The following is a 27,165-nucleotide window of genomic DNA, read 5'->3' as shown; positions in this document are numbered from 1 at the left end:
GCATCTCTTTCCTCATGTTTAGGCATTAAAGGATCTTGGGTATCCATGGTTACAACCACTAGCAACTCACTTACTGTCACTATATCAGTGGTCATAACCAGGGATAGCCAAGGTCCTGCAATGACTGCACACGAGGAAAGACATGCAGTCTAGTGTCCTGATTCGCTAGGTCTTTCCTCAGGTGCAGGCTTTGCAGGACCTTGGGTATCTATGGTTTCGACCAAAGATATAGTAACCGTTAGCCAGTTACTAGTGGTTGTAACCATGGATACCTAAAGTCTTGCAATGCCTGAACAGGAGGAAAGAGACACGGAAAATGAGAAAAATTATACTACATTTCTAATTGGAGGCATTTGCTAACATTATTATTTAACATCACTACATATTGAAATAGGATCCTGGAGATGGGAATACCCCTTTAAGCCTTGGAACTTCTCTGCTGGTATCCCTGAAGATAAACAAGTGTTGCCATCAGACCAGCTAATACACAAAAAGACAGGTATATTATAATATAAATCTTTATCTGCACAAATAGAACTATATATTTTTTTAGATCATAAATAGCGCAGTCGCCAATGTATAAATAGTAGCATTACTCCATATATCAATGGACCCTGTCAGCAGCAATAAAAGAAGCTATTAACCCCTTTACCCCCAAGGGTGGTTTACACGTTAATGACCGGGACAATTTTTACAATTCTGACCACTGTCCCTTTATGAGGTTATAACTCAGAATCACCGGGATCCATGCAAGTGTTCCAGACAATGTTTTCTCGTGACATATTGGGCTTCATGATAGTGGTAAAATTTATTTGATATTACCTGCGTTTAGTTGTGAAAAAAAATGGAAATTTGACAATTTTGAAAATTTCGCAGTTTCTCAACTTTGAATTTTTATGCAATTAAATCACAGAGATATGTCACACAAAATACTTAAGTAACATTTCCCACATGTCTACTTTACATCAGCACAATTTTGGAAACAAAACTTTTTTGTGTGTTAGGGAGTTATAAGGGTTAAAAGTTGACCAGCACTTTCTCATTTTTACAACACCATTTTTTTTTCTTTTTTTAGGGACCACATCACATTTGAAGTCACTTTGAGGGGTCTATATGATAGAAAATACCTACGTGTGACACCATTCTAATAACTGCACCCCTCAATGTGCTCAAAACCACATTCAAGAAGTTTATTAACCCTTCAGGTGTTTCACAGGAACATTTAACTTTTTTTCACAAAAAATTTACTTGCTCCAATTTGTTTAACTTTACCAAAGGGTAAAAAGGATAAATTGGACCCCAAAAGTTGTTGTACAATTTGTCCTGAGTACGCCGATACCCCATATGTGGGGGTAAACCACTGTTTGGGTGCATGGCAGAGCTCGGAAGGGAAGGAGCACCGTTTGACTTTCAATGCAAAATTGACTGGAATTGAGATCGGATGCCATGTCGCGTTTGGAGAGCCCCTGATGTGCCTAAACATTAAAACCACCCACAAGTGACACGATTTTAGAAAGTAGACCCCCCAAGGAACTTAGCTAGATGTGTTGTGAGAACTTTGAACTCCCAAGTGTTTCACTACAGTTTATAAAGCAGAGCCGTGAAAATAAAAAATCATTTTTTCCCCACAAAAATGATTTTTTTAGCCCCCAAATTTTTTATTTTCCCCAAGGGTAATGAGAAATTGGACACCAAAAGTTGTTGTCCAATTTGTCCTGAGTACGCTGGTACCCCATATGTTGGGGTAAACCCCTGTTTTGGCGCACGGGAGAGCTTGGAAGCAGCACTGTTTTACTTTTTCAACGCAGAATTGGCTGGAATTGAGATCGGACGCCATATCGCGTTTGGAGAGCCCCTGATGTGCCTAAACAGTGGAAATCCCCCAATTATAACTGAAACCCTAAGGCCGGGATCACACATACACGAGATACGGCCGAGTCTCGCAGGTGAAAACCCAGCTCTGGCACCAGCACTCCGGAGCGTGCAGCTCCATGTATTGCTGTGCGGCCGCACGCTCCACTCCAGAGTGCCGGCGCCAGAGCTGGGTTCTCACCTGCGAGACTCGGCCGTATCTCGTGTATGTGTGATCCCGGCCTTACCCAAACATAACACTAACCCTAAACATAACTCTAACCACACCCCCAACCCCAATCCCAACCATAACTGTAATCCAAACCATAACCCTAATTTAGCCCCAACCCTAACCCTAACTTTAGCCCCAACCCTAACTTTAGCCCCAACCCTAACCCTAATAAGAAAATAGGGAAAAATAAAAAAATGTATTTCCAACTAAGGGGGTGATGAAGCTAGCAGGTTTTCTTAGCGGATTTTTATGATTGGCAGCTGTCACACACTAAAAGACACTTTTTACTGCAAAAAATAGTTTTGCGTCTCCATATTTTGAGAGCTATAATTTTTCCATATTTTGGTCCACAGAGTCATGTGAGGTCTTGTGTTTTGCGAGATGAGTTGATGTTTTTATTGGTAACATTTTCGGGTATGTGACATTTTTTTATCGCTTTTTATTCCGATTTTTGTGAGGCAGAATGACCAAGAACCAGCTACTCATGAATTTCCTTTTTTTTTTGGGAGGGTTTATACCGTTCCACGTTTGATAAAATTGATAAAGCAGTTTTATTCTTCGGGTCAGTACAATTACAGTGATACTTCATTTATATCATTTTTTTATGTTTTGCTGCTTTTCTACGATAAAAACTTTTATATAAAAAAAAAATTATTTTTGCATCACTTTATTCTGAGGACTGTAACTAATTTTTTCACTGATGATGCTGTATCATGGCTCGTTTTTTGCGGGACAAGATGTTTTCAGCGGTACCATGTTTTTTATATCCGTCTTTTTGATCGCGTGTTATTCCACTTTTTGTTCGGCGGTATGATAAAGCGTGGTTTTTGCCTCTTTTTTTTTTAACGGTGTTCACTGAAGGGGTTAACTAGTGGGACTTTTTTTATAGGTCGGGTCGTTACGGACGCAGCGACACTAAATGTGTACTTTTATTGTTTTGGGTTTTTAGGTAAAGAAATGTATTTATTGGAACAATATTTTTTTTACACGTGTATTTTTTTTTTTTTTAACTTTGTCCCAGAGTGGTACACCGTGTTATAGTGTGAGCGATCTGACGTGCACTCCTGCAGGCTTACCAGCGCTTCCTCTTAGCAGGTGCTTGGAAGCCACCTCCCTGCAGGACCCGGAAAGGAGCCCCGCAGCCATTTTGGATCCGGGGCCTGCAGGGAGGAGGAGGTAGGAGACCCTCTGAACGACGCGATCACATCGCTTTGTTCCGAGGGTCTCAGGGAAGCAGGCAGGGAGCCCCTTCCCTGCGTGATGCTTCCCTATGCTGCCGAAAGACTGCGATCATGTATGATCGCAGTGTTCCGGGGGTTAATGTGCCAGTCCGTGACCGCTCCTGGCACATAGTGCTCCCCCAGTGAGGGCGGCTGATTGGTGATGACGTACTATCCCGTTGGTGGTCATAGGGGCCCAGACCACCTCGACGGGATACTACGTCGGATGTCAGAAAGGGGATAACCTGCAGATATGGGGATAATCGGAACTGGTCACCCCCTGGAGGTATTTGCTACCATTATTTATTATTACAGCTACTATACTAGACTCACAGAGTCTGCATTCAGACTCACCAGATGTATCCTCACACAAGTTTTTTCTCTTTTGGCGAGGAGATATATCTACTCCACACCGGAACGGCTATGGGCAGCAAAATGGCGCCCCAGTATGCCAGTCTTTTCATGGTTACACTGCATAATGACTTTTTAGCATCTCGTTCCATTAAACCCTTAACCTATTTCCTCTATAATCGATGACATCTTAATAATCAGGACTGAGTCTGAACAAGAACTTCTAATATTCCATGACAAATTAAATACATTTCATCCCACAAACTTGACTTTGGACCACACAAAAACAGAAATCAACTTCCTGGATACCACCATAAAAATTCAAAATGGTTCAATCCAGACATAGGTGTAAAGGTACCGTCACATTAAGCGACGCTGCAGCGATCTAGACAAGGATGCCGATCGCTGCAGCGTTGCTGTTTGGTCGCTGGAGAGCTGTCACACAGACAGCTCTCCAGCGACCAACGATCCCGGAGTCCCCGGGTAACCAGGGTAAACATCGGGTTACTAAGCGCAGGGCCGTGCTTAGTAACCCGATGTTTACCCTGGTTACCATTGTAAAAGTAAAAAAAAAAAAACACTATATACTTACATTCCTGTCGCGTCCCCCAGCTTCAGCTTCCCTGCACTGTGTAAGCACGCTGGCCAAAAAGCACAGCGGTGACGTCACCGCTGTGCTTTGTTTTACGGCCGGCGCTGACACTGGGGGACGCAGGGAAGCTGACGCTGAGGAACGTGACAGGAATGTAAGTATGTAGTGTTTTTTTTTTTTTTTTAACTTTTACAATGGTAACCAGGGTAAACATTTGGTTACTAAGCGCGGCCCTGCGCTTAGTAACCCGATGTTTACCCTGGTTACCAGTGAAGACATCGCTGAATCGGCGTCACACACGCCGATTCAGCGATGTCAGCGGGAGATCCAGCGACGAAATAAAGTCCTGGACTTTACCCAGCGACCAACGATCTCGCAGCAGGGGCCTGATCGTTGGTTGCCGTCACGCATAATGATTTCGGTAACGATATCGTTGCTACGTCACAAAAAGCAACGATATCGTTAACGATATCGTTATGTGTGACGGTACCTTAAGGGAAACCAATAGGCCGTAACACATAACCCAGATGGGACAGCTTCCACCCAAAACATGTTAAAAGGACACTTTTTTCTGCATTTTTTGCACCTATAGAAAGCAATGAGTAAGTGCAAAAACGCAGCAAAATCCGCAGGTATCGGGTCTTAATGCGTTTTTGATGCAACTTCCTTTAGGTTTTGGCATCAATTATTAATATTAACCCCTTAGTGACGGACCCAATTTGCAGCATAATGACCGGGCCAATTTTTACAATTCTGACCACTGTCACTTTATGAGGTCATAACTCGAACATTTCAACGGATCCCGGTGATTCTCAGAATGTTTTTTCGTGACATATTGAACTTCATGATAGTGGTAAAATTTCTTCGATATTACTTGCGTTTATTTATGAAAAAAAAAAGAAATATTTTTTAAATTTTGCAATATTCAAACTTTGAATTATTATGCCCTTAAATCAGGGAGATATAGGTCACACAAAATAGTTAATAAATAACATTTCCCACATGTCTACTTTACATCAGCACAATTTTTGAAAATTTTTTTTTTTGGTTAGGAAGTTATAAGGTGCACACGTTCGTGTATTTTCGCTATAAAAAGCTTACATTAAGCATCCTATTTTAAGAATGCATTCCGCATTTTTTGTGCACATGCTGCGTTTTTTTCCACGGCGGCAGCATTAATAGTAAAAAGTTGGTCACACTTGTGGAACACTATGTTTGACAAGTGTGACCAGCCTGTCAATCAGTATTCCAAGCGAGGCTACAGATCGCTTGAAAAAGCAAGCATTCTGCAAGCTAATTACACTTGTAAAACGCTAGTGATTAGCGGGAAAACGCATGCCAATTCCATATGCGATATACCGGAGGCAGGAATTGCGAAATTGCAGCGGCAAATCTGCAACGTGTGCACTTAGCCTTAGAGTTGACCAGCGATTTCTAAGTTTTCGAACAAAATTTACCAAACCATTTTTTGAAGGGACTATCTCACATTTAAAGTCACTTTGGGGGGGTTGCATGACAGAAAATACCCAAAAGTGACACCATTCTAAAAACTACACTCCTCAGGGTGCTCAAAACCACATTCAAGAAGTTTATTAACCCTTTACGCGCTTCACAGAAACTGAAGCAATGTGGAAGGAAAAAATGAAACATTTAACTTTTTTTTTTTTTTACAAACATTTTACTCCAGAAACAATTTTTTTTTTTTTCCACAAGTGTAATTTGTTGTATTTCTCCTGGATACGCCGATACCCCATATGTGGGGGGGAACCACTGTTTGGGTGCACGGCAGAGCTCGGAAGGGAAGGAGCGCCATTTGACATTTCAATAGAAAATTGGCTGGAATTGAGATCGGACGCCATGTCGCGTTTGCAGAGCCCCTGATGTGCCTAAACAGTGGAAACCCACACTAGTGACACCATTTTGGAAACGAAACCCCTTAAGGAACTGATCTAAATGTGTGGTGGGCACTTTGAACCCCCAAGTGCTTCACAAAAGTTTATAACGTAGAGCCATGAAAATAAAAAAAATAAAAAATCACTTTTTCCACAAAAATGATCTTTTTGCCCCCAAGTTATTTTCACAAGGGTATCAGGAGAAATTGGACCCCAAAAGTTGTTGTCCAGTTTGTCCCAAGTACGCAGATACCCTTTATGTTGGGGGACCACTGTTTGGGCACACGTCGGGGCTCGAAAGGGAAGTAATGATGTTTTGGAATGCAGACTTTGATGGAATGGTCTGCGGGCATCATGTTGCGTTTGCAGAGCCCTTAATGTGCCTAAACAGTAGAAACCCCCACAAGTGTCCCCCCACTTTGGAAACTAGACCCCCCAAGGAACTTATCTAGATGTGCGGTGAGCACTTTGAACACCCAAGTGCTTCACAGAAGTTTATAACGCAGAGCCGTAAAAATAAAAAAACACTTTTTTTTGCACAAAAATAATTTTTTAGCCTGCATTTTTTAATTTTTTTATTTCCCAAGGGTAACAGGAGAAATTGGACCTCAAAAGTTCTTGTCCAATTTGTCCGGAGTACGCCAATGCCCCATTTGTGGGAGTAAACCACTGTTTGGGAGCACCATTTGACTTTTTGAACGCAAAATTGGCTGGAATCAATGAAGTCGCCATGTGGCATTTGAATACCCCCTTATGTACCTAAACAGTGGAACCCTCCCAATTCTAACTCCAACACACCCCTAACCCTAATCATAACCCTAACCACACCCCCTAACACTAATCCCAACCCTAGACTCACATAGCGTTAATGCAGCCCGTTCAACACATGCGAACGGGCTGCGTTAACGCAAGTGCCGAAATTCGATTGCGCTAGAGACGGACCCGGAAACGCTGCAGCCCACGTCCCATGGTCCCTCACTCAATGACGGCACATTGCTAGCGCACGCCCGTAATACAGTTTAATGGCAGCGTTAACGGACTGTGTTACACCGCGTTATGCCGCGGTGTAATGCAGTCTGTCTAACGGACTGCCCGAACGTAATGTGAACCTGGCCTAACCCTAATCCCAACCCTATCCCTAACCCTAATCCCATCTTACCCCAACCCTAATCCCATTTTACCCCAACCCTAATCCCATCTTACCCCAACCCTAATCCCAACCCTAATCCCAACCCTATCTTTAGCCCAACTGTAAACCCTAATAGGAAAATGGAAATAAATATATTATTTTTCCCTAACTAAGGGGGTGATAAAGGAGGGGTTCATTTACAATTTTTTTTTTTTTAATTTTGATCTCTGTGATGGGGTCCATTACAGTTACCAAAAAGAACCAATAGGAAAAATCTTCCTATTGTTGCCGGCCGGCCAATTTTGGCGGGCGCACTGCGCATGTGCCCGCCATTTTCTTACTGGAAGACGACACCAGCGGCCAATGGAGGAAGCAGGAGGACCCAAGGACACTGGTACATATCGGGGTGGGTGGGGAATTGGGGCTTCTATTTCTCTGTCCTCTGATGTGCGATCACATCGGAGGACAGAAAAGTTAATTTGCAAAATTGCGCTTTTTTTTTTTTTTTTGCGGTCACCGCTATACAGTTAATAACGAAGATCGCAACCCGGGGGTCGGTAAAAACCGACCTGAATCATGTTCTCTGGGGTCTCCGCTACCATCCGGCAGCTGAGACCCCAGAGAGAATCCGACTCTGGGAGGCACTATACACTTTTTCTTTGGTCCAAGTACCCTTAACTATCGCCGTTAAAAGGGGTTAAACCATCAGTATGCACAAAGGACAAAAAAAATGCAGCAAAAGCTTTTTGTAAGCAGCTTCTTTATTGCTGAGGTTTTTCCTGCAGAAAAACACAACATGTGAATATAGCTTAAATTAGGTTTGTTTGTTAAATATATATATTTATTTATTTTGTTTTACATATCACAATCTGTGTTAACCCCTCAGCGACCACCAATACGAAACAAAACGGTGGCTGCTAAGGGTACTTATTCCCGATTGCCGTTTTAAAACGGCAATGAGGGAAGAACGGTGTAGCGCCGGCCAAGAGTTGGAAAATCGTCCCCCAACCTGGCATAGTCTTCCTGGAGAAAAAAAAAAAAATGGTGGGCACATGCCGGTACCTGGCAACAGTAGGACATTTTTCCTATTGGTTACTTTTGATCACTGTGATTGACCCCATCACCGTGATTAAAAGAAGAAAAAAAAAAGAAAAGATGGCTAGTGTTGAGCACAAGTGCTCCCTACCAGAGTTTGCAGCAGGTGCTTGGGTATGCAGATCCCCGCGTTTGTCTTTTGTGTCTAACAGCCGCGATACTCGGTGCATATCACAATAGCGTACTGAATTTGTCACAACACATAAATTCAACGTGTCTTTTTCTTTATGGATACCTCAGCACAAAGTGTGAACAAAGCCTTTATTTCAAGTCATTTGCCTTTAAAAGGAAGAAATCAAAAGCATCTCTATCAGGCAGAAAGGAGGCTGTTCGTTTTCCATAATGGGCAACAAAATGTGATTTGTGATCGTACGTACCTACAGTTGGCCAAATATTGCTAATTTACATGAAGGATTTATCACTTACTTGAGGAAAGGGGGTAGAGGAATTCACATTGTCTTTGGGGGGGCTCAGAGGAGCACTGTCTCCACCTAATCCTGGATTCTGTGATTGGCAGAGCTTCCTATGGAAACAAACGGAAGCCCATAAACAACGAGAAACTACCACCAAATAGAAAAGGACAGGCAATCGCCTGAACATGTGTTCAATATAATTAGCCAATATTCTCCTGCAGAGAATGGTAATATTAATCAGACTGTGGGAAAACACACAAGAGTTCTCGGAACCAATTGCTGCAGCAATCATTCAGAAGGGCCTCATAGTAGTGAGTATTACACTTCTAGGTGCTATACAGCAACAGTCTCATTGAGGGTCAGTGCCCGCGATCAGTAATTGCTGCGGGTTTGATGCTGCATATTTAGGTTGCATGCGCCCAGAAGTTACAGCATATTGGATTCTAGAAATCGCATGCTCACCTGCGGAGACCGACATGCGGCGCGTCTCATGACGACAGCCTGTCTATTATTGACTAGCGTCTCCGCAAGAGAGATTTCACCCATAGAATGGATTGGACGCGGTGAATCCGCACAGTTCAGTGATCACATGCGGAGACGCCTGCGTTCAATAGACGGTAGCACTTTGGACATAGTGAACATGCTCTGCATGCAAAGTGCTGCTAGTTCCGGATCGTGGGCACCCAGCCTTTGAAAGACAGCAGTTACAGGAAATGCAAGCCACGGTTTCATTTTAATGCAGAATTTTGTGAACCTTTGATACAGGAAATTAAGTTACTAGACATTTTAGTTGTCACTATACAATTCACTCACTCACTGCAAAGACACTGCCGTATAGTCTGCCCTGTCCCACCCAAGAATACACAGTACACTGGCAGGATTGCAGCAGGGGTGCCCCTCTGGCACAGTATGATGGTAGACTTTATCCATGATCTACCTTAGTCCCCATCACTAGACAACTGTAACTGGATTGTATCCAACAAAACACTAAGGCTATGTGCACACGTTGCAGATTTGGCTGCGGATCCGCAGCAGACTCGGCCGCTGCGGATTCGCAGCCATTTTCCATGCGGTTTACAGTACCATGTAAACCTATGGAAAACCAAATCCGCTGTGCCCATGCTCTGGAAAAAAATGTGTGGAAACACAGCGTTGTATTTTCCAACATGTCAATTCTTTGTGCGGATTCCGCAGCGGTTTACACCTGCTCCTCAATAGGAATCCGCAGGTGGAATCCGCACACAAAATGCAGGTGGAATCTGCACAAAATGCAGTGCGTTTTACCTGCGGATTTTGCAAAACAGTGCCAAAAATTCCGCACACAAATCCACAACATGTGCACATAGCCTAAAATAAAGTGCAGCAATATCCAGATGAAGTGCAACTAAAAAGCCACAAGCGATTTCTCCAAATCCAACAGCCTACAAACCAAACTAGTAAGGAGGCCCAAAACGGGCAAGGAGGATAAATGACAAGAGGCAAAAGATATATTTTATGGAGTCAGTAGAACACGTACAAGGTCTAATTGGTCGAGGCTCAGAACATCCCACGATGGAACAAAAAAGTGGGTCTGCAAATATACAGGACTGCCTCATGCATCCTACAGATACAAGCAAAGACTAAAATGTACACAACTTCCCAAACAGAACATAAGTATACTAGCCCTGTAAAACTAACACCTCATTTACACACTGGGGGTTCTGTTACACACAGAAAACATCACGTGATGCAGATTTTCAAATGCTTGGGAAGTCCATTCATTTTCTGGGATACATTTTGGCATTCATACTTGCAATATGAAGCCTAAGGCTGTGTGCACACGTTGCTGATTTTCCGCATTTTTTTCGCTATAAAACCGCAAAAAAAAAAACAGCATACATTCTGCATCCCATCATTTAGAAAGCATTCCGCGATTTTTGTGCACATAATGGGTTTTTTTTCCGTGAAAAAAAACACATCGCGGTATAAAACGCAGCATGTTCATTAATTTTGCAGATTTTTTGCGGATTTCCCACTATATAATGCGTTTTTTTGCAGATTTTTCGGACATTTCCCAATGCACCAAAAACGCGGTAAAAACGCACAAAAAACGCATGCAAATTTCTTGCAAAAAATTTCCGGTTTTTCTCAGGAAATTTCTGCAAGAAATCCTGAACGTGTGCACATAGCCTAAAGACTGAGGCAACCTTGCAACAAAAACCCTGAAACATTCTGCAAAATATAACAAAAATACAAATGGAAAAAAAAAATCTAAAAAATTCAAAATGAAAATACAATTATACCCTTGGATCCCCAGTGTAGTGTTCTGGAACTAAAGACATAAAATTACCGGACAAGGATCCTTTTTAGCAGCTGCTGGTCTCCTTCAGAGTAACCAGCCCAGTCCTTATGCACCTCCTTATACAGACAGTCCTTCAAGGTGTAGGTGCAGTCTTTGGCACTCAGAATCGCTACCTAAAAAAGTAAAAAATTAAAAATTAAACACCCAGACAACTGCATTAAAAAGGATACCCATCTGGTTAAGAATCTCAATGATCTATTAGGGTCCAGTTCACACTAAGTTTGGGGTGATCCACCTTATTTTTATTAAAAACAGGATTCAGCCAAACTCTTGCGGGGTCCATAGTAGGCACTGAAACAGACTGCAAATTAATTCAATATGTGCTTTTTTCTAAAATGGTCCATATTTTCAAATAGCAGCTCACGTGTCTGTAGCCATCTCAAAAGATGGACAATTCCAGTGGAAAAAAAAACAAGAAAAGAAACCAACAAGTCATTTGACTGCATTTGCATCATTGTACTCTATGGCCTCCCACAGGAGTTTGTCTGACTTGTTTTATGGGGGGTTTCAGGTGGAACCCCAGAGTGCACTGCAGAAATGCAAACAAACAGGAACCTCTAATAAAAGCTACCAAGAAAAAACACAAACTTAAGATCCAACATTTTACCAATAGTGCAGAAAAGCTACAAAGAGCAAGCAAAGCCCTGGTGATCAGCTTTAGGGGAGTTGTCACCCAGAGTGCAGGCTTTGAGGACAGACAACCTCGCCAAGTTTTATATATGCATTTTTGCGTCCCCTGCTCTCTAACTCGAGCAAAGTTACAAATGTGCCCACTAATGGAGCAGATGATAGGTAGCAGCAGTAAGAATTCTGTGGTTACTTTAAAAAGACCAAGAGTTGAGTGTACTACAGAAGAGGTTGTCCACTACTTTATCCAGAGGATAGGTCATCATTGTCTGATTGGTCAGGGTTTGGGACCCCTGCTGATCAGCCATTCTTGGCGGCCACCTGGAAATGCTCAATTGCTGCTCTTCCCTCTGATTGGGATTGTCAGACCCTGACTGATAAGACATTGATGACCTATTGGTCATCAATAATAATGTAGTGGACAACCTTTCTAAATTTTGGATCCTGTAACTGAAATGCCAAACTATGGAAATCCATATTAAAGCAGATCAAAGGGGACTTGTGAGAATGTGTACTTTTATATTGAAGGAGTCAATTGCATTTTGCTTCTTTAGCTGAGAAATTCCTATAAGCATTCTCCCTACATTAAGCAACTGAATAGTACGAAATGTGACTTCCGTGAAAAGAGGAGGCTGAGGTCCGCACACAAGCGCCACTGATAGACTGAATACGCAGATTCCTGCACTAGATGAGGAGCGGTGAGGAAAATGGAAATCTGCAACACTAAGTTCTTGGCACAATGAATGCTGGATTATAGCCAATGCATTAAAAGTGCTTAACCTCCAATATTACACTAATAAACAAAGACAACCTGGATAATAAAGTCACATTTGCGAGTGGACGCTCCATTTAATCAGCCACTTCACAAACAGTACGGCTCAAGGACAGACATTTCTTTGGCTTTCCTGACTATTACACTGCCTGAGACTCATTAATCTAAGTGTATGTAAATAGGGAAAAAAATGACTGCTTTTCAGGGACCAATATTTCTTTCTAGATTTGCTGTCTTCTCTCTCCATTCTTTGATAAAGCACTATGATGCTACAGACAACACTGTGCACGATGAGAAGTGACCCGATACGGACCTGTTGCAGGAGGCCATCCAGGGAATCCTTGTCCTGCGTGGAGAGACCATCCTTCTGCAGGCGCAGGATTAGTTCAGGCTTCTTATACGGTTTCAGAGCCAGTAAGTGCAGGACCCTGTCTTTGAAGGGTCTCTGGGCCACAGCGCTGGAGCTTTTTTTCATCGCGCTGGCCAGATTGACAGGCGTTGGCCTCTTCCGAGATGGGACAGCATCTGGAACCCCTGGTGCAGGTTTTCGAACTTGAACTTTTTTAACTGAAAGGAGAAACAAAGCCAATCGTTAAATAGGATCCCTGTGAAATGAAGGTAATATTGCTGCATACAACCTAATAAAATGCTAAACAGGTGGCAATTTATAAAACAAGAGGTCAAAGATCACAATACTCGCCCAGACTTGCCATGTCCCCACAATGCATCGTAGTACCATGTCTTCCCCAGGAAAGGAATGCACACTCCGCTGACAACATTAAAGAAAATTCTCTCAATGAGTTATTCTCTCAATGAGAATAACTGTTTAACTCCATATCAGCATGGGTTTATGAGAAATCGCTCCTGTCAAACCAATCTAATCAGTTTTTATGAAGAGGTAAGCTATAGGCTGGACCACGGTGAGTCATTGGACGTGGTATATCTCGATTTTTCCAAAGCGTTTGATACCGTGCCGCACAAGAGGTTGGTACACAAAATGAGAATGCTTGGTCTGGGGGAAAATGTGTGTAAATGGGTTAGTAACTGGCTTAGTGATAGAAAGCAGAGGGTGGTTATAAATGGTATAGTCTCTAACTGGGTCGCTGTGACCAGTGGGGTACCGCAGGGGTCAGTATTGGGACCTGTTCTCTTCAACATATTCATTAATGATCTGGTAGAAGGTTTACACAGTAAAATATCGATATTTGCAGATGATACAAAACTATGTAAAGCAGTTAATACAAGAGAAGATAGTATTCTGCTACAGATGGATCTGGATAAGTTGGAAACTTGGGCTGAAAGGTGGCAGATGAGGTTTAACAATGATAAATGTAAGGTTATACACATGGGAAGAAGGAATCAATGTCACCATTACACACTGAATGGGAAACCACTGGGTAAATCTGACAGGGAGAAGGACTTGGGGATCCTAGTTAATGATAAACTTACCTGGAGCAGCCAGTGCCAGGCAGCAGCTGCCAAGGCAAACAGGATCATGGGGTGCATTAAAAGAGGTCTGGATACACATGATGAGAGCATTATACTGCCTCTGTACAAATCCCTAGTTAGACCGCACATGGAGTACTGTGTCCAGTTTTGGGCACCGGTGCTCAGGAAGGATATAATGGAACTAGAGAGAGTACAAAGGAGGGCAACAAAATTAATAAAGGGGATGGGAGAACTACAATACCCAGATAGATTAGCGAAATTAGGATTATTTAGTCTAGAAAAAAGACGACTGAGGGGCGATCTAATAACCATGTATAAGTATATAAGGGGACAATACAAATATCTCGCTGAGGATCTGTTTATACCAAGGAAGGTGACGGGCACAAGGGGGCATTCATTGCGTCTGGAGGAGAGAAGGTTTTTCCACCAACATAGAAGAGGATTCTTTACTGTTAGGGCAGTGAGAATCTGGAATTGCTTGCCTGAGGAGGTGGTGATGGCGAACTCAGTCGAGGGGTTCAAGAGAGGCCTGGATGTCTTCCTGGAGCAGAACAATATTGTATCATACAATTATTAGGTTCTGTAGAAGGACGTAGATCTGGGTATTTATTATGATGGAATATAGGCTGAACTGGATGGACAAATGTCTTTTTTCGGCCTTACTAACTATGTTACTATGTTACTATGTAAAATACTATCAGACAAGACCACCAACTTCTACTGCTCCGTGGCCCACTTCCAATGCTCACATGCCCACTGGAGACGCTTCAGATGGTAGACAAACGTCAGCCTGGGCACTTGGTCCAATACAGCCACAATGCATGCACACGTCTTACACCTTTTATTAGAACCACCATTTTAACCTAGCTTTAGTCACAGCAGCTTTTGTTGGATTGGACCAGATAGGGTTATGTGAGGTGAAAGCTAACCTATCACCAGTTCACACCTATTTTTGGTAGGTAGTAGCCACTGCATATCAGTAACCTATTACAAGATCTGCTGCATAAGGCTATGTGCAGACGCTGCGGATTAGCCTTCTGGTGCAGATTCTGCCTCTCCTGGCAGAAAACGCAGCTGTGGATTTTGTGCGGATCCGCAGCGTTTTTTCTGCGGTTTTCTTGCGGATTTGCTGCGTTTTTTACCCCTGCGGTTTTCTATAATGGAATGGGTACAAAAACGCTGCAGATTCTCAAAAAAGTAGTGACATGCTACTTTTAAACCGCAGCGTCTCCGCAGCGGATTTTCCGCAAAGTGTGCACAACATTTTTTTTTCTCATTGATTTACATTGTACTGTAAATCAATTGCAGATCTGCAGCGTTTCGGCACCGCAAAAAACGCTGCGGATCCACAGAGAACCCGCAATGTGTGCACATAGCCTTAGAGTTGTTTCCTAATGGTTGAGCCATCAAAATTTGACCCCATCAAAGTTGCTCAGATGCTCACCTATGCCCATTTTCCAATGCATCAACATAAAGAACAGACTGGTTAATCCTTTGAAGGGGTGGTCTACGACATATATGGATGGCCTGTGCATGGTCCCTCCCAGATCGGATATTGATGATCCATCCCTACACACGCCACCCCCACAAATCAGAAGGCAGTGGCTGGATGTAGAGAGTCTAGATAACGGCACACTTCAGCTTAGGCCCCTTTCACACATCGTTTTTTTGCCGTCAGTCCATTGGCTCGATGGATCTGTCGCAGATTGTGAAAAACTGATGCAACAGATCCATTTGTTTGGATGGATCCGACTAGCGTATCTGGCTAATTGGATCGGAGCATTTGCAGTTAAAAAAAAACAAAAAACAAAACGGAATCCGTCATTTGATGGAGCCGATGCCATAGGCTTCCATTCTAGCAAACGACAGACGGCGACAGATCCGTCGCAGTCCGTTTTTTCAACGTACACAAAAAACGTTATTTTGTCCGTGGTCTCCGACTGCCGGACAAAATTTTCTACGGATCCGGGGAACGACGGATGAAACGTGAGACCATCCGTCGCAATCCATCGCTAATACAAGTCTATGAGAAAAAAAACGGATCCAGCGGCATCAGTCACCGGATCTGTTTTTTTCTAAATTCGATGGATTGCGACTGAAAGCAAAAACTGATGTGTGAAAGGGGCCTTATTGACCATTATCAGGCATTGCAGCTACTGAAGTGAATGTAGGTGCACCTCCATCAACCGGATATTTATGACCAATCCTGGGGACAGGTCAACAATGTAGCAAGCCTGGAAAACCTATTAAATGGAGCCATTCATTGGGGGACACAGACCGTGGGTGTATGCTGCTGCCAATAGGAGGCTGACACTAAGTGATACAAAAAAAGTTAGCTCCTCCCCTGCAGTATACACCCTCCTGCTGGCTCTCAGCTAACCAGTTCGGTGCAAAAGCAGTAGGAGATCAATAACAATATATGAGCGTATAGCATGTCATATTTTAAAGAACAAGCATAAGCTAATAACAGGGTGGGAGCTGTGTCCCCCAATGAATGGCTTGGAGAAAAGGATTTTACGGTGAGTACACAAAAATCCCTATTTCTCCTTCGCCTCATTGGGGGACACAGACCGTGGGACGTCCCAAAGTAGTCCCTGGGTGGGGACAACAATAGATCAGGCCCTGTGTAACCGCTACTTACAAGTGCGCCACCGCGGCCTGCAGAGTCCGCCTGCCCAGGAAGTGTGGGAATTATAGCGCTTCAAGAATGCATGCGGACTGGACGAATCCGCAAGCTTGCAGGCGTGCCTTGCTGACGCCTGGTGCCTAGAACCCTTGATAGACAGGGAGATAGGCTGACATCTAGCACGGAAGGACTCCTGGTGAAAAGAATTCACTATGTTATCATGGTCGATGAAACGGCTAAACCCTTCCTGAAAATGTCAGGAAGCCTTCCTCTACCGTCAGGAAGCCCAAATAAAACGTCCAACCTTCAGAAGGACGCCGTCCTCAAGACGTACCTACTCAGAGCACTCACTTCGTCCAGAATATGGGGGATCTTATTCCATTTTGTGGACTGGAGCCAAAAGAGATGAGGGAAGAACTATGCCCTCATAACAGTGGTAATACAGTACCACCTTGGTAACAAGGGATGGAGATGGCCTGAGGACAACCTTGCCTCGAAGGTAATAAGGGAAAAAAGTCTGAAAGAGCAGAGAAGCTAGCTCCGAAGACTCGTCAGAATGAGAATATCGCAGAGGAGAACGGGACGACTTTCCCTGATAGTAAAGTCTGCCCGGATGAAAAAGGAGCCTACTGTAAGGCTCCTAGGAATAATAAGGTCCCAATGATCTAACGGTATGCGATAGGGAAGAACTATGTGTGAAAACTCCCTGTGAGAAAGTCCCTACTTGCAGTTGTGCTGCGATAAGGCGAGAAGATACTAGCTCCGCAAACAAAAAACGGACATGGTCAGTGCGGATCTCTGAGGATCACTGGGGCCCCTTTCTGCTTCCGAAAGGCTTTCGGAAGCAGTGGAAGGGGAGTTATGGAAACTGGTACCACGGCAGAACTAGAGCATGGAGAGCGATGGCTCTTGGATCTCGAGGCCGAACCACGAACTCGAGTACATTGGCCTTCAGTCTGGATGTCATCCCACCTACAACTGGAGAGCTCCAGTAAGGACAGATCTGATGGAAGACTTCGGGGTGAAGTTCCCACTGACTTGAGGCGGAACCCTGACTGCTGAATTTGTTTGCCGTTCAGAGTTCTACTTCTGGGATATATACTGCCGAGATCACTGAATAATAGACTTCGGCCCATCAGGGAAAGTGAGGTACCTCGGTCATGGCGCCTGACCGTGGGTACCTGCTAGATGACTGACGTAAGGCACCGCCGTGGCATTATCCAATTGAATTCGGATAGGGAGACCCGCCAGAAGGCAGTGGACCTGCTGTAAGACTACCGTTCGGATCTCCAGAACAATGATGGGGAGAAGAAGACTGGCATTGGTAGTTACTAATAACCATTGAACCGGGAGAAAGGCCCTGGAAGAAGAAGGAGCTCAGACTATTGTCTGAAAGTCTGTTTGACTTGCTGAAAACGAGCGGAGCGAAGGAAACCGCTTCCATTGTAGTCAGCATTTTTCCTCAGAACTCTCTTAGCAAATCGAATGAAATGAGGGGGTGAGTAATCAAGTCCTCAGAACTCTCCTTGCGCGAGCTCCCTGTTGAAGGGCTATGACCTTGTCTCGAGGAAGAATTACCATCCTTCTAGAAGTGTGCAGGATCATCCTCAAAAAGGATATCTGCTGGGCTGGAAATGAGGAGAACTTGTCTAAGTGTAGCTGCCAGCCCAGGAGAGAAGGTATCGCAAGAGATATAGACGACTCATGGTAGTCCTGGAAGGGCGGTTAGACAGACCAAACAGGGCAGGACGAGCACGCCTCTAGAGTGCTAGAGAAACATGACATCCGCCATGACCCGAGCGAACACTCTGGGTGCGGAAGCAAGGCCGAAGGACAAGGTTGTGACTTGAAAATGCTGCTGACGAATGGAAAGGCGAAGGAATTTTTGCAGAGGGCAAGCAACCCGAATGTCGATGGATGCCGGAAACTGCACCTTTTTCTGTTGAAGTAATGGCTGAGCGGAGGAACTCCATCCAAAGAAGGAGGACCATGTCAAAGGTTGTTAGAAGTTTGAGGTCCAGGGTCGATCTTACTTTTCGTTCCCCTGTTTGGAACCAAGATCCCTTAGATCTAGACTGTGCCGGACAATCCTTATACAATCCTTTGTCAGTCTCCCGCTCAAAGGATTTGATTGGCCAGTTGTTGCTGGTGTGAATCAAGGTAGTTAAGGTCTCCAGCCAGGAGACCATTGCTCTAGCAATCCATGTGGCCGCTAGGGAGGATAGAGCACTGGACCCGGAGCCGCAAGACGGAACGAACCAGATTTGCTATCTGACAGACCGTGGTATTTTCAATTGATGACCCATCAGGTAGAGATACTGGTAGGTATACCACAGGAGATTCTACCCGGTTTATCTGCCCCATGGCAGAATGTGCGGCTGCATCCAGCAGGTCATAGTCTCTTGCCATCTCCTCTTTTCACGGTGCAGAGATAAAAATTAGGAACCCTCGATCCATCAACCTCTTAACAGGGAAGTGGAGAGGAATTGTCCGCCTTCTTGCATCATCCACTAAATAGTGGTGATGCAGAGGGGGGAGCTCGCACACCAAAAAGGGTGCCTCTATATGTCCACAGAGTTCAGATCTCCAGGTGGACAGGACAGGTTGTCTGGCGTTAGGCCTGGATGCAGAAGAGGAAACATGGAGACGACACTCCGTGTGCTCGTCTGTTGATGGTGTGGGGAGATCAGTGCCCTTTAAAGGACCCGTCGCCCTTAAAAAACAGGCCAGGCATGGCATCCCACGTAGAGGCTTCTGTCCAGTGAATCGCTTATCCGAATTGAATGGCAAATGCTCTCGAGGGAGTTTAGTCTCTGAAGCTCTGGCAAGCTCAGGCAATATCCAATCCATATTCAGAGCCTTGTTGTCATCAAATCATTGGTGAGGGAGCAGGAAACGAAAAACTTCCGTTTTCTAGATGCCTGTATGTTTCTAGACGCCTGCACGTTTCTAGAATACTTGCGGCCCCTGCTAGCCGACGGCTCCCATGTAGGATAGGGACCATGTATATTGGTCCTGCGAGCACTCCAAACACAGAGGGTACACAGAGGGATTCAATCTCTTGGTCAGAGAACCATGGATTGGTCAGTGAAGAAGTCCACTGAGGGGAGCTAGAGGTTAAAGCTGGGGTCGGCGGTGGAGGGCTCCTCGGACTGATAATGCGCCTTTAAGACCAGGGAATACTGGTCATGCACCTTTAAGACCAGAGAATACTGGTCCTGCACCTTTAAGACCAGGGAACACTGGTCATGCACCTTTAAGACCAGGGAACACTGGTCATGCACCTTTAAGACCAGAGAATACTGGTCCTGCACCTTTAAGACCAGAGAATACTGGCCATGCACCTTTAAGACCAGAGAATACTGGTCATGCACCTTTAAGACCAGAGAATACTGGTCCTGCACCTTTAAGACCAGAGAATACTGGCCATGCACCTTTAAGACCAGAGAATACTGGTCATGCACCTTTAAGACCAGAGAATACTGGTCATGCACCTTTAAGACCAGAGAATACTGGTCATGCACCTTTAAGACTGGGAATACTGGCCATATGCCTTTAAAGACCAGAGAATACTGGTCATGCACCTTTAAGACCAGAGAATACTGGTCATGCGCCTTTAAGACTGGGAATACTGGCCATATGCCTTTAAAGACCAGAGAATACTGGTCATGCACCTTTAAGACCAGAGAATACTGGTCATGCGCCTTTAAGACTGGGAATACTGGCCATATGCCTTTAAGACCAGGGAATACTGGTCATGTGCCTTTAAGACCAGGAAATACTGGTCATGTGCCTTTAAGACCAGGTACTTCCTTACCCGGGTACTGATGTAGAGTCGATGTGCCCCTTTAATACAAAAATACTGTCACCCCAGTGTGAGCTGGCCGGGTGGACCAAGATGGCCACCGGGAGCTGCAGAGTTGATAAAATCTCGCAGAGAGCGAGAAGCGCCAATTTGGGGGGCGGAGCCACAGACACGATGTTGAATAGGCCTAAGCCGGGGCCTAAATTTCTGTAGCCGGCGGACGTCACCAGTGGGTCGTTCCAGGCAAGACTTCCAGGATGCGGCCTAAAAATCGGCCGAAGCCGGGGACTAAATTTTTGCAGCCATCCAGAGCGTTACCTCAGAGAGGTGGGCCACAGGGAAGTGGCTGAGGCTGCCTGTCAGCATGTGGATATCCCTCTGAAGATGGATCCACTCACCATTGGTGCGCGTCCCGGCATGGAGCCGCCGCGGATGTGGGTTTCAGCGCTGTTCTGTGCAGCGTGGACGGTGCAGGGATAAGCCTCAATCCATCATCCGTTTGTTAGGGAGGTGGAGAGGACCCGTCCGCCTCCTTGTGCCATCCGCTTTCACAGTGGTGGGACAGTGGGGGGCTGCTCGGACGCCATAGAGAGGGGCCTCTGTACAGCCACGGAGTTCAGTCCGGGTGGACAGGGCCAGTTGTCCGGCATTAGGCCTGGCTCCAGGAGAGGATACATGGGGGCGACACTCCATGTGGTCGCCTGCTGCTGGTGTGGGGAGATCGGGACCATGAAGGAACTGTCGCCCCTGAAGTGAGCTCAGGCATGGCTTCCCATGTCGCAGGAGAGGGTACGGGGAGGTATACTCGCTGTGCTCGCCTGTTGATGGTTCGGGGGAGATCGGAACCTTGAAAGGAACCGTCGCCCCCTTCACTCTGTTAATTAAAAAATAAAAACTTACAGAAAAGTAAACAAAATAAAAACGTTGGGGTCTGAAACAGACCCATGTGCCTCCTACAGACACTAAGCAAGAACTGGTTAGCTGAGAGCCAGCAGGAGGGTGTATACTGCAGGAGAGGAGCCGAGAGTCAGCAGGAGGGTGTATACTGCAGGGGAGGAGCCGAGAGTCAGCAGGAGGGTGTATACTGCAGGAGAGGAGCCGAGAGCCAGCAGGGGGGTGTATACTGCAGGGGAGGAGCCGAGAGCCAACAGGAGGGTGTATACTGCAGGGGAGGAGCTGAGAGCCAGCAGGAGGGTGTATACTGCAGGGGAGGAGCTGAGAGCCAGCAGGAGGGTGTATACTGCAGGGGAGGAGCTGAGAGCCAGCAGGAGGGTATATACTGCAGGGGAGGAGCCGAGAGCCAGCAGGAGGGTGTATACTGCAGGGGAGGAGCCGAGAGCCAGCAGGAGGGTGTATACTGCAGGGGAGGAGCCGAGAGCCAGCAGGAGGGTGTATACTGCAGGGGAGGAGCAGAGAGCCAGCAGGAGGGTGTATACTGCAGGGGAGGAGCCGAGAGCCAGCAGGAGGGTGTATACTGCAGGGGAGGAGCAGAGAGCCAGCAGGAGGGTGTATACTGCAGGGGAGGAGCCGAGAGCCAGCAGGAGGGTGTATACTGCAGGGGAGGAGCCGAGAGCCAGCAGGAGGGTGTATACTGCAGGGGAGGAGCCAGGAGCCAGCAGGAGGGTGTATACTGCAGGGGAGGAGCAGAGAGCCAGCAGGAGGGTGTATACTGCAGGGGAGGAGCCGAGAGCCAGCAGGAGGGTGTATACTGCAGGGGAGGAGCCGAGAGCCAGCAGGAGGGTGTATACTGCAGGGGAGGAGCCGAGAGCCAGCAGGAGGGTGTATACTGCAGGGGAGGAGCCGAGAGCCAGCAGGAGGGTGTATACTGCAGGGGAGGAGCCGAGAGCCAGCAGGAGGGTGTATACTGCAGGGGAGGAGCCGAGAGCCAGCAGGAGGGTGTATACTGCAGGGGAGGAGAGAACTTTCTTTGTATCACTTAGTGTCAGCCTCCTATTGGCAGCAGCATACACCCACGGTTTGTGTCCCCCAATGAGGCGAAGGAGAAAATATTCTTTACATTTTAGTGGTTATCTTTAGTTAGTACAATGTCACTAATTGAAGCCTGCATTCATCATTCATTTTCAGACCCCTCAATATAGAGTGAAGCCTGAAACAAGTAAAAGACTTGTGTGGGAGTGTCTCTCTCTGTAATATAGGCAGGACGTGAGGTCTGTGGATCCAGGGCTCTGCAGGCGTCACTGGCTGTAGGATATATTACACTAAACTTGCATTCAAGGATCAGCACAGCTACTGCAATTTCTGCTTCATGTGCTTTGTTCCTCCTTGTCTATAGCCAGCTTTCAGTACCCTCCAGAATACTCTCCCCTCTCTCCATTTTACGTCTGATTCCACCTGCTATTTCTAAGGATGGGAGTTTAGTAAAGAGAACCCTCAGAAGTAGCTCTGACAGATTAGTTTCCATTTTAATAAAGCATTAAGTTAGATAAAGGACTTCATGCAATGGTAAAACTATTTGTAATGAAGACCAATTAGAAAGGTGCTTGACTTTGTATCTAGGTTGCAAACTAGAATAATAAAAATAACTGTGTGAAGGTGTAGATATACTTTAATGATATGGCCGGTGTGCAAGTTCATGTAACAGCAGTAGCACACCAAATGATGTTCTACATTGAAAGGGCCAATGTTTTTAAGTTGCACTAGGTTTGGAACTCTGCCCAAGTTCTAGCTCTGGATGAAGCCTTAAGGTGTAAGCCATAGGTACATGGAGACACACCTAGACATACAGTACAGACCAAAAGTTTGGACACACCTTCTCATTTAAAGATTTTTCTGTATTTTCATGACTATGAAAATTGTACATTCACACTGAAGGCATCAAAACTATGAATTAACACATGTGGAATTCTATACTTAACAAAAATGTGCGAAACAACTGAAATTATGTCTTATATTCTAGGTTCTTCAAAGTAGCCACCTTTTGCTTTGATGACTGCTTTGCACACTCTTGGCATTCTCTTGATGAGCTTCAAGAGGTAATGAATGTAAAATTTTCTTAGTCACGAAAATACAGAAAAATCTTTAAATGAGGTGTGTCCAAACTTTTGCCCTGTACTGTACGTGCGGTTAGAAAGAACATAACATAAGGCTTTGCTATTTGTAGAGTATAATTACAATCATTAAAAGAATGTTACCTAATAAAATATCAGAATATATAGTTTAGAAATTCCTTATAGTGTTAAGGCGTATATAGAAAGTCATGCAAGAGCATCCAAACCCTAAAGGAACACAGGGTGCATTAAAGGCCAAATGGAGCCTTGTATTAACGGCACATTTCTTCACACCACTCTCGCACAAGCCGGTTGTAACCATACAGTTCTCTGGGGCCAAGTAACAGTCTAGCGTAGCACAAATCTAAGCGAGCAGCCAAGGAGCATGTCATCTGGCAGGCTCAGATACTTGTCTGCTGAGATCATACTACTGGAATCATGACCAGTACAAGTCCCATCAACATGTCAGAGGAGGTGACCTCATCTAGCCATGTGCACAACACAAGCTCAACATTACTGGAGAGAGAATTGTGACAGTCACAGAAGATCACACACTGGAAAAGCAATCACAAAAAGAAGCTGCTGCTTAGTGGAAACACTCAGTGCAGGATCAGGAGTTAGTTAGTGGAATCACTGACACATTGTCTTGGCATTACTAGGAATGGGAGATTTAGTGTAGGAGACCCTGACAGAACCTCCATCCTGGTTCTCATTAGGGGAGATTCCATGTTCAGTCCTATACAGATTGTTGGAAATTTACCATAAGCTTATTAATGCTGTATAACCTATGTGGTGCAAATGCTAACTTAGGTCGCACAGAGAAGTGATAGATTTGTTGCAGATCATGCATGTGAATAGGCTTTTCAAATCCTTACATTGGCCTTCAGATATAGTCACTATGCTTTTGGGCCACACGTCAGTGGCTCTATCGGGACATTCTTCTGATGCCCTAAAAAAATTTGCACACCTCCGACAGGGCCATTCATTTTAATGACTTATATGCAGGCCAGAAAGAGTGCAATGCGACTCCATCTGACTCATTAATGTGAATGGCCCCTGTCAGGGAGTCACCAGAATCCGGTATTTCAGGGCATCAGAAGGAGACCACAGCATATTCAGACATCGCTCGTTGTCGCACTCAGAGCAATTGTCTGAGACCTGTCCACTTTCCATCCGATTTGCAGATCAAGCTTGATCATTGAAAGCTGGGTTGGTCAAAAAAAAAAAAAAAAAAAAAAACACACATCTCAGATGCCACGTGTGTCACCCAAGTGTTGATTTTTTTTTTCTTCTTTTTTTTACACTAGATGAAGCACAGATGTTTGGAAATCATTTTGCATTCAAGAATAAGGCTGCCGTCACACTAGCAGTATTTGGTCAGTATTTTACATCAGTATTTCTCAGCCAAACCCAGGAGTGGGTGATAAATGCAGAAGTGGTGCATATGTTTCTATTATACTTTTCCTCTATTTGTTCCACTCCTGGTTTTGGCTTACAAATACTGAGGTAAAATACTGACCAAATACTGCTAGTGTGACGGCTGCCTAATAGATGCCACATCTAGGATAAAAATGGACAGACCAAAAACACAAAGTTGGGATCCAGCATGCTGATTGGAAAGGGTTAAAAATAACTAAAAAACTACAAAGAAGATTTGAACAAGGCCCAACACTTGCGATATGTTCCAACAGTCAGTAAATGCTGCGGGTTAGACGCTGAGTATATCTGCAGCCTCCAACTCGCAGCGGCCAGATGTTACAGCATAGTGGATGGGATTTCAAGAAACGCTATGTCCACTATGCGTACACCGACGCCTTCGGCTTCTCTGCAGAGACAGACATGCGGCGCGTCTTTCCAGACCACACCAGTACAATATATTGGATGCAGTGAATCCGCATGGTTCAGTGATCACCTGCGGAATCACCAGCGTTCAATAGCCTGCAGCGCTTTGGAGGTATCGGACACATGCTGCGCCAAAGCGCTACCGATAACCGACACTGAATTGTAAAGCATGAAGTTTATAAACCACATCTATCATGTTGCCAGTTTGCTGGTAGAGTTTATTCTTCATATTCACATAATGCTCAGATCAGACACTACAGAGTATTCTATTGGCAAAGTGATGGACAAGGCAAGACCGAAGAGGACTGCTGTACAAGCCACACGATTATGTAGTGACGCCCGAGCGTGTTCCTCATGACTGTACTACACATATGCCCTCTAAATCAGAGACTCAGGCATGACAACTAAGCAAAAAAGGCATTTATGGGCCATCCACTGTGATCAGTCACGTATGATTCCATGTAGATGATTAGCATGCGCAATGATCAAAGCAGGTCTTATTTAATGCAGCTTTTATTAATAGTGATACATATAGAAAGCTAAGCAGACACACCATAATTGGGTCGGCCACATGCCTCACATGCTGACTAGCACTTCTGGCCATACAATGGCTGCTGATAGAGGGGCCACGTCTGACCATCAGCCTCCTCCAAATGTAATACAGATCACATGGGAAAGCTGCTTTTCTATTGGAGGACAGGACTTATCACATGCTCCTCCACTGGCAGACATTGTATGGACAGGATAGCTGAGTAGTCTGTGAGGAAACCCGCACTAACAGAAAGTGATCAACCCCTTTCAAGGGGTTTTCCCAATAACAAAGTACATTTTAAGCAATAGATCTTGGGATACTAATTTCTAATTTCCACAATTGGATGTGTTGAATACAATGCTCCTGTGCTGAGATAATCTTATAAATGTGCCCCTGCTGTGTACTGTGTAATGGCCGTGTCTGACCGTGCAGGGACATGGGCTGATCATACCACAGCTCCTGGGCACGGGAGGACACAAAAGAGAGGATACAGACAGGAAAGCATGGGGTCACAGCTGATTCTGTGAGGCAAAACATTTTTGAAATACAGGCAGATCTTGTGCTGTAATGTCTGTATACTCTCTTGTGTGTCCCCCTCACCCTCACCCCAGAGCTGTGGTATGATCAGACCATGTTCCTGCACGGTCAGACACGGCCATTATACAGTACGGACACATTTATAAGATTATCTCAGCACAGGCATATAAAAAAAAAAAAAAAACACATCCAGTTGTGGAAAGTATTATTATTCCAAGATGTATTGATTAAAATTGAACTTTAAAATGATCTTTGTTTGTGGGAAAACCTCTAAGGCAAGGGTTGATAGTTACCAAACCGTTTCAGTCCCAGGGTAGGCGAGGATACCTGAAGTCCGTCACCGATCAGAAAGTAATAGCATATCCTAGCTATTTGTCATCACATTTAAAGTCATCAATACACTAAATAAAAGGCAAGTAAGAACAGTAAGGTAACATCTTACCTCCACACCGACTACCCATTTTAATGACGATGGCACTTCGGCTTTTGTTCTCCTCCTCAGCTTGGGCCATGCTCTGTCGTGCCTTCTGGTAGGACTCGTCTGTAGCACATACAGTGATTTTATCCTGGATGCTGCCCAGACAGTCGAGCTTGATATTCCCATTGCTAAATAAGATACAAACGTGACACATAAAATGAAGCAAGGTGTGTACACCTACTTAACTTTTCACTTACACCCAGATCTAAGGAATGAATGAGATCCAGGACTTCGGCACCAGCAACGCCCCCAGTTTCAACTTAAACATAAATTCAAGCCCAGTTCCAAAGGTTGTTCCCAATGTAGCCATTAATGGCTGAGGTTGGAGTATCGATATTCAAGCATTAGTCACAGGTGGTTCTCCAAAAAGTCA

At 44.9% G+C, this 27,165-nt stretch overlaps 1 protein-coding gene across 2 annotated transcripts in view; it reads right to left on the bottom strand.

Annotated features, from left to right (window-relative positions):
- ELL (elongation factor for RNA polymerase II) overlaps positions 1-27,165 on the bottom strand; it is a 122,463-nt gene that overhangs the window by 17,899 nt on the left and 77,399 nt on the right. For both annotated transcript variants that reach the window (XR_011315378.1, XM_069740580.1), the window contains exons 4-7: positions 26,757-26,920; positions 12,829-13,082; positions 11,105-11,229; positions 8,789-8,885 (exon numbers count right to left, since the gene is read on the bottom strand). Coding sequence is in view for 1 of the 2 variants with exons in the window: in XM_069740580.1 (XP_069596681.1) it covers positions 8,789-8,885; positions 11,105-11,229; positions 12,829-13,082; positions 26,757-26,920 (640 nt within the window). In the remaining variant the exon portion in view is untranslated. The remainder of the gene's footprint in view (positions 1-8,788; positions 8,886-11,104; positions 11,230-12,828; positions 13,083-26,756; positions 26,921-27,165) is intronic.

This window comes from Ranitomeya imitator, chromosome 1, assembly GCF_032444005.1.
Source record: "Ranitomeya imitator isolate aRanImi1 chromosome 1, aRanImi1.pri, whole genome shotgun sequence".
In the NCBI taxonomy this organism is placed as follows: domain Eukaryota; kingdom Metazoa; phylum Chordata; class Amphibia; order Anura; family Dendrobatidae; genus Ranitomeya; species Ranitomeya imitator.
The sequence above is the reverse complement of the archived record's forward strand: the minus strand, read 5'-3'. Positions and strand labels throughout refer to the sequence as shown.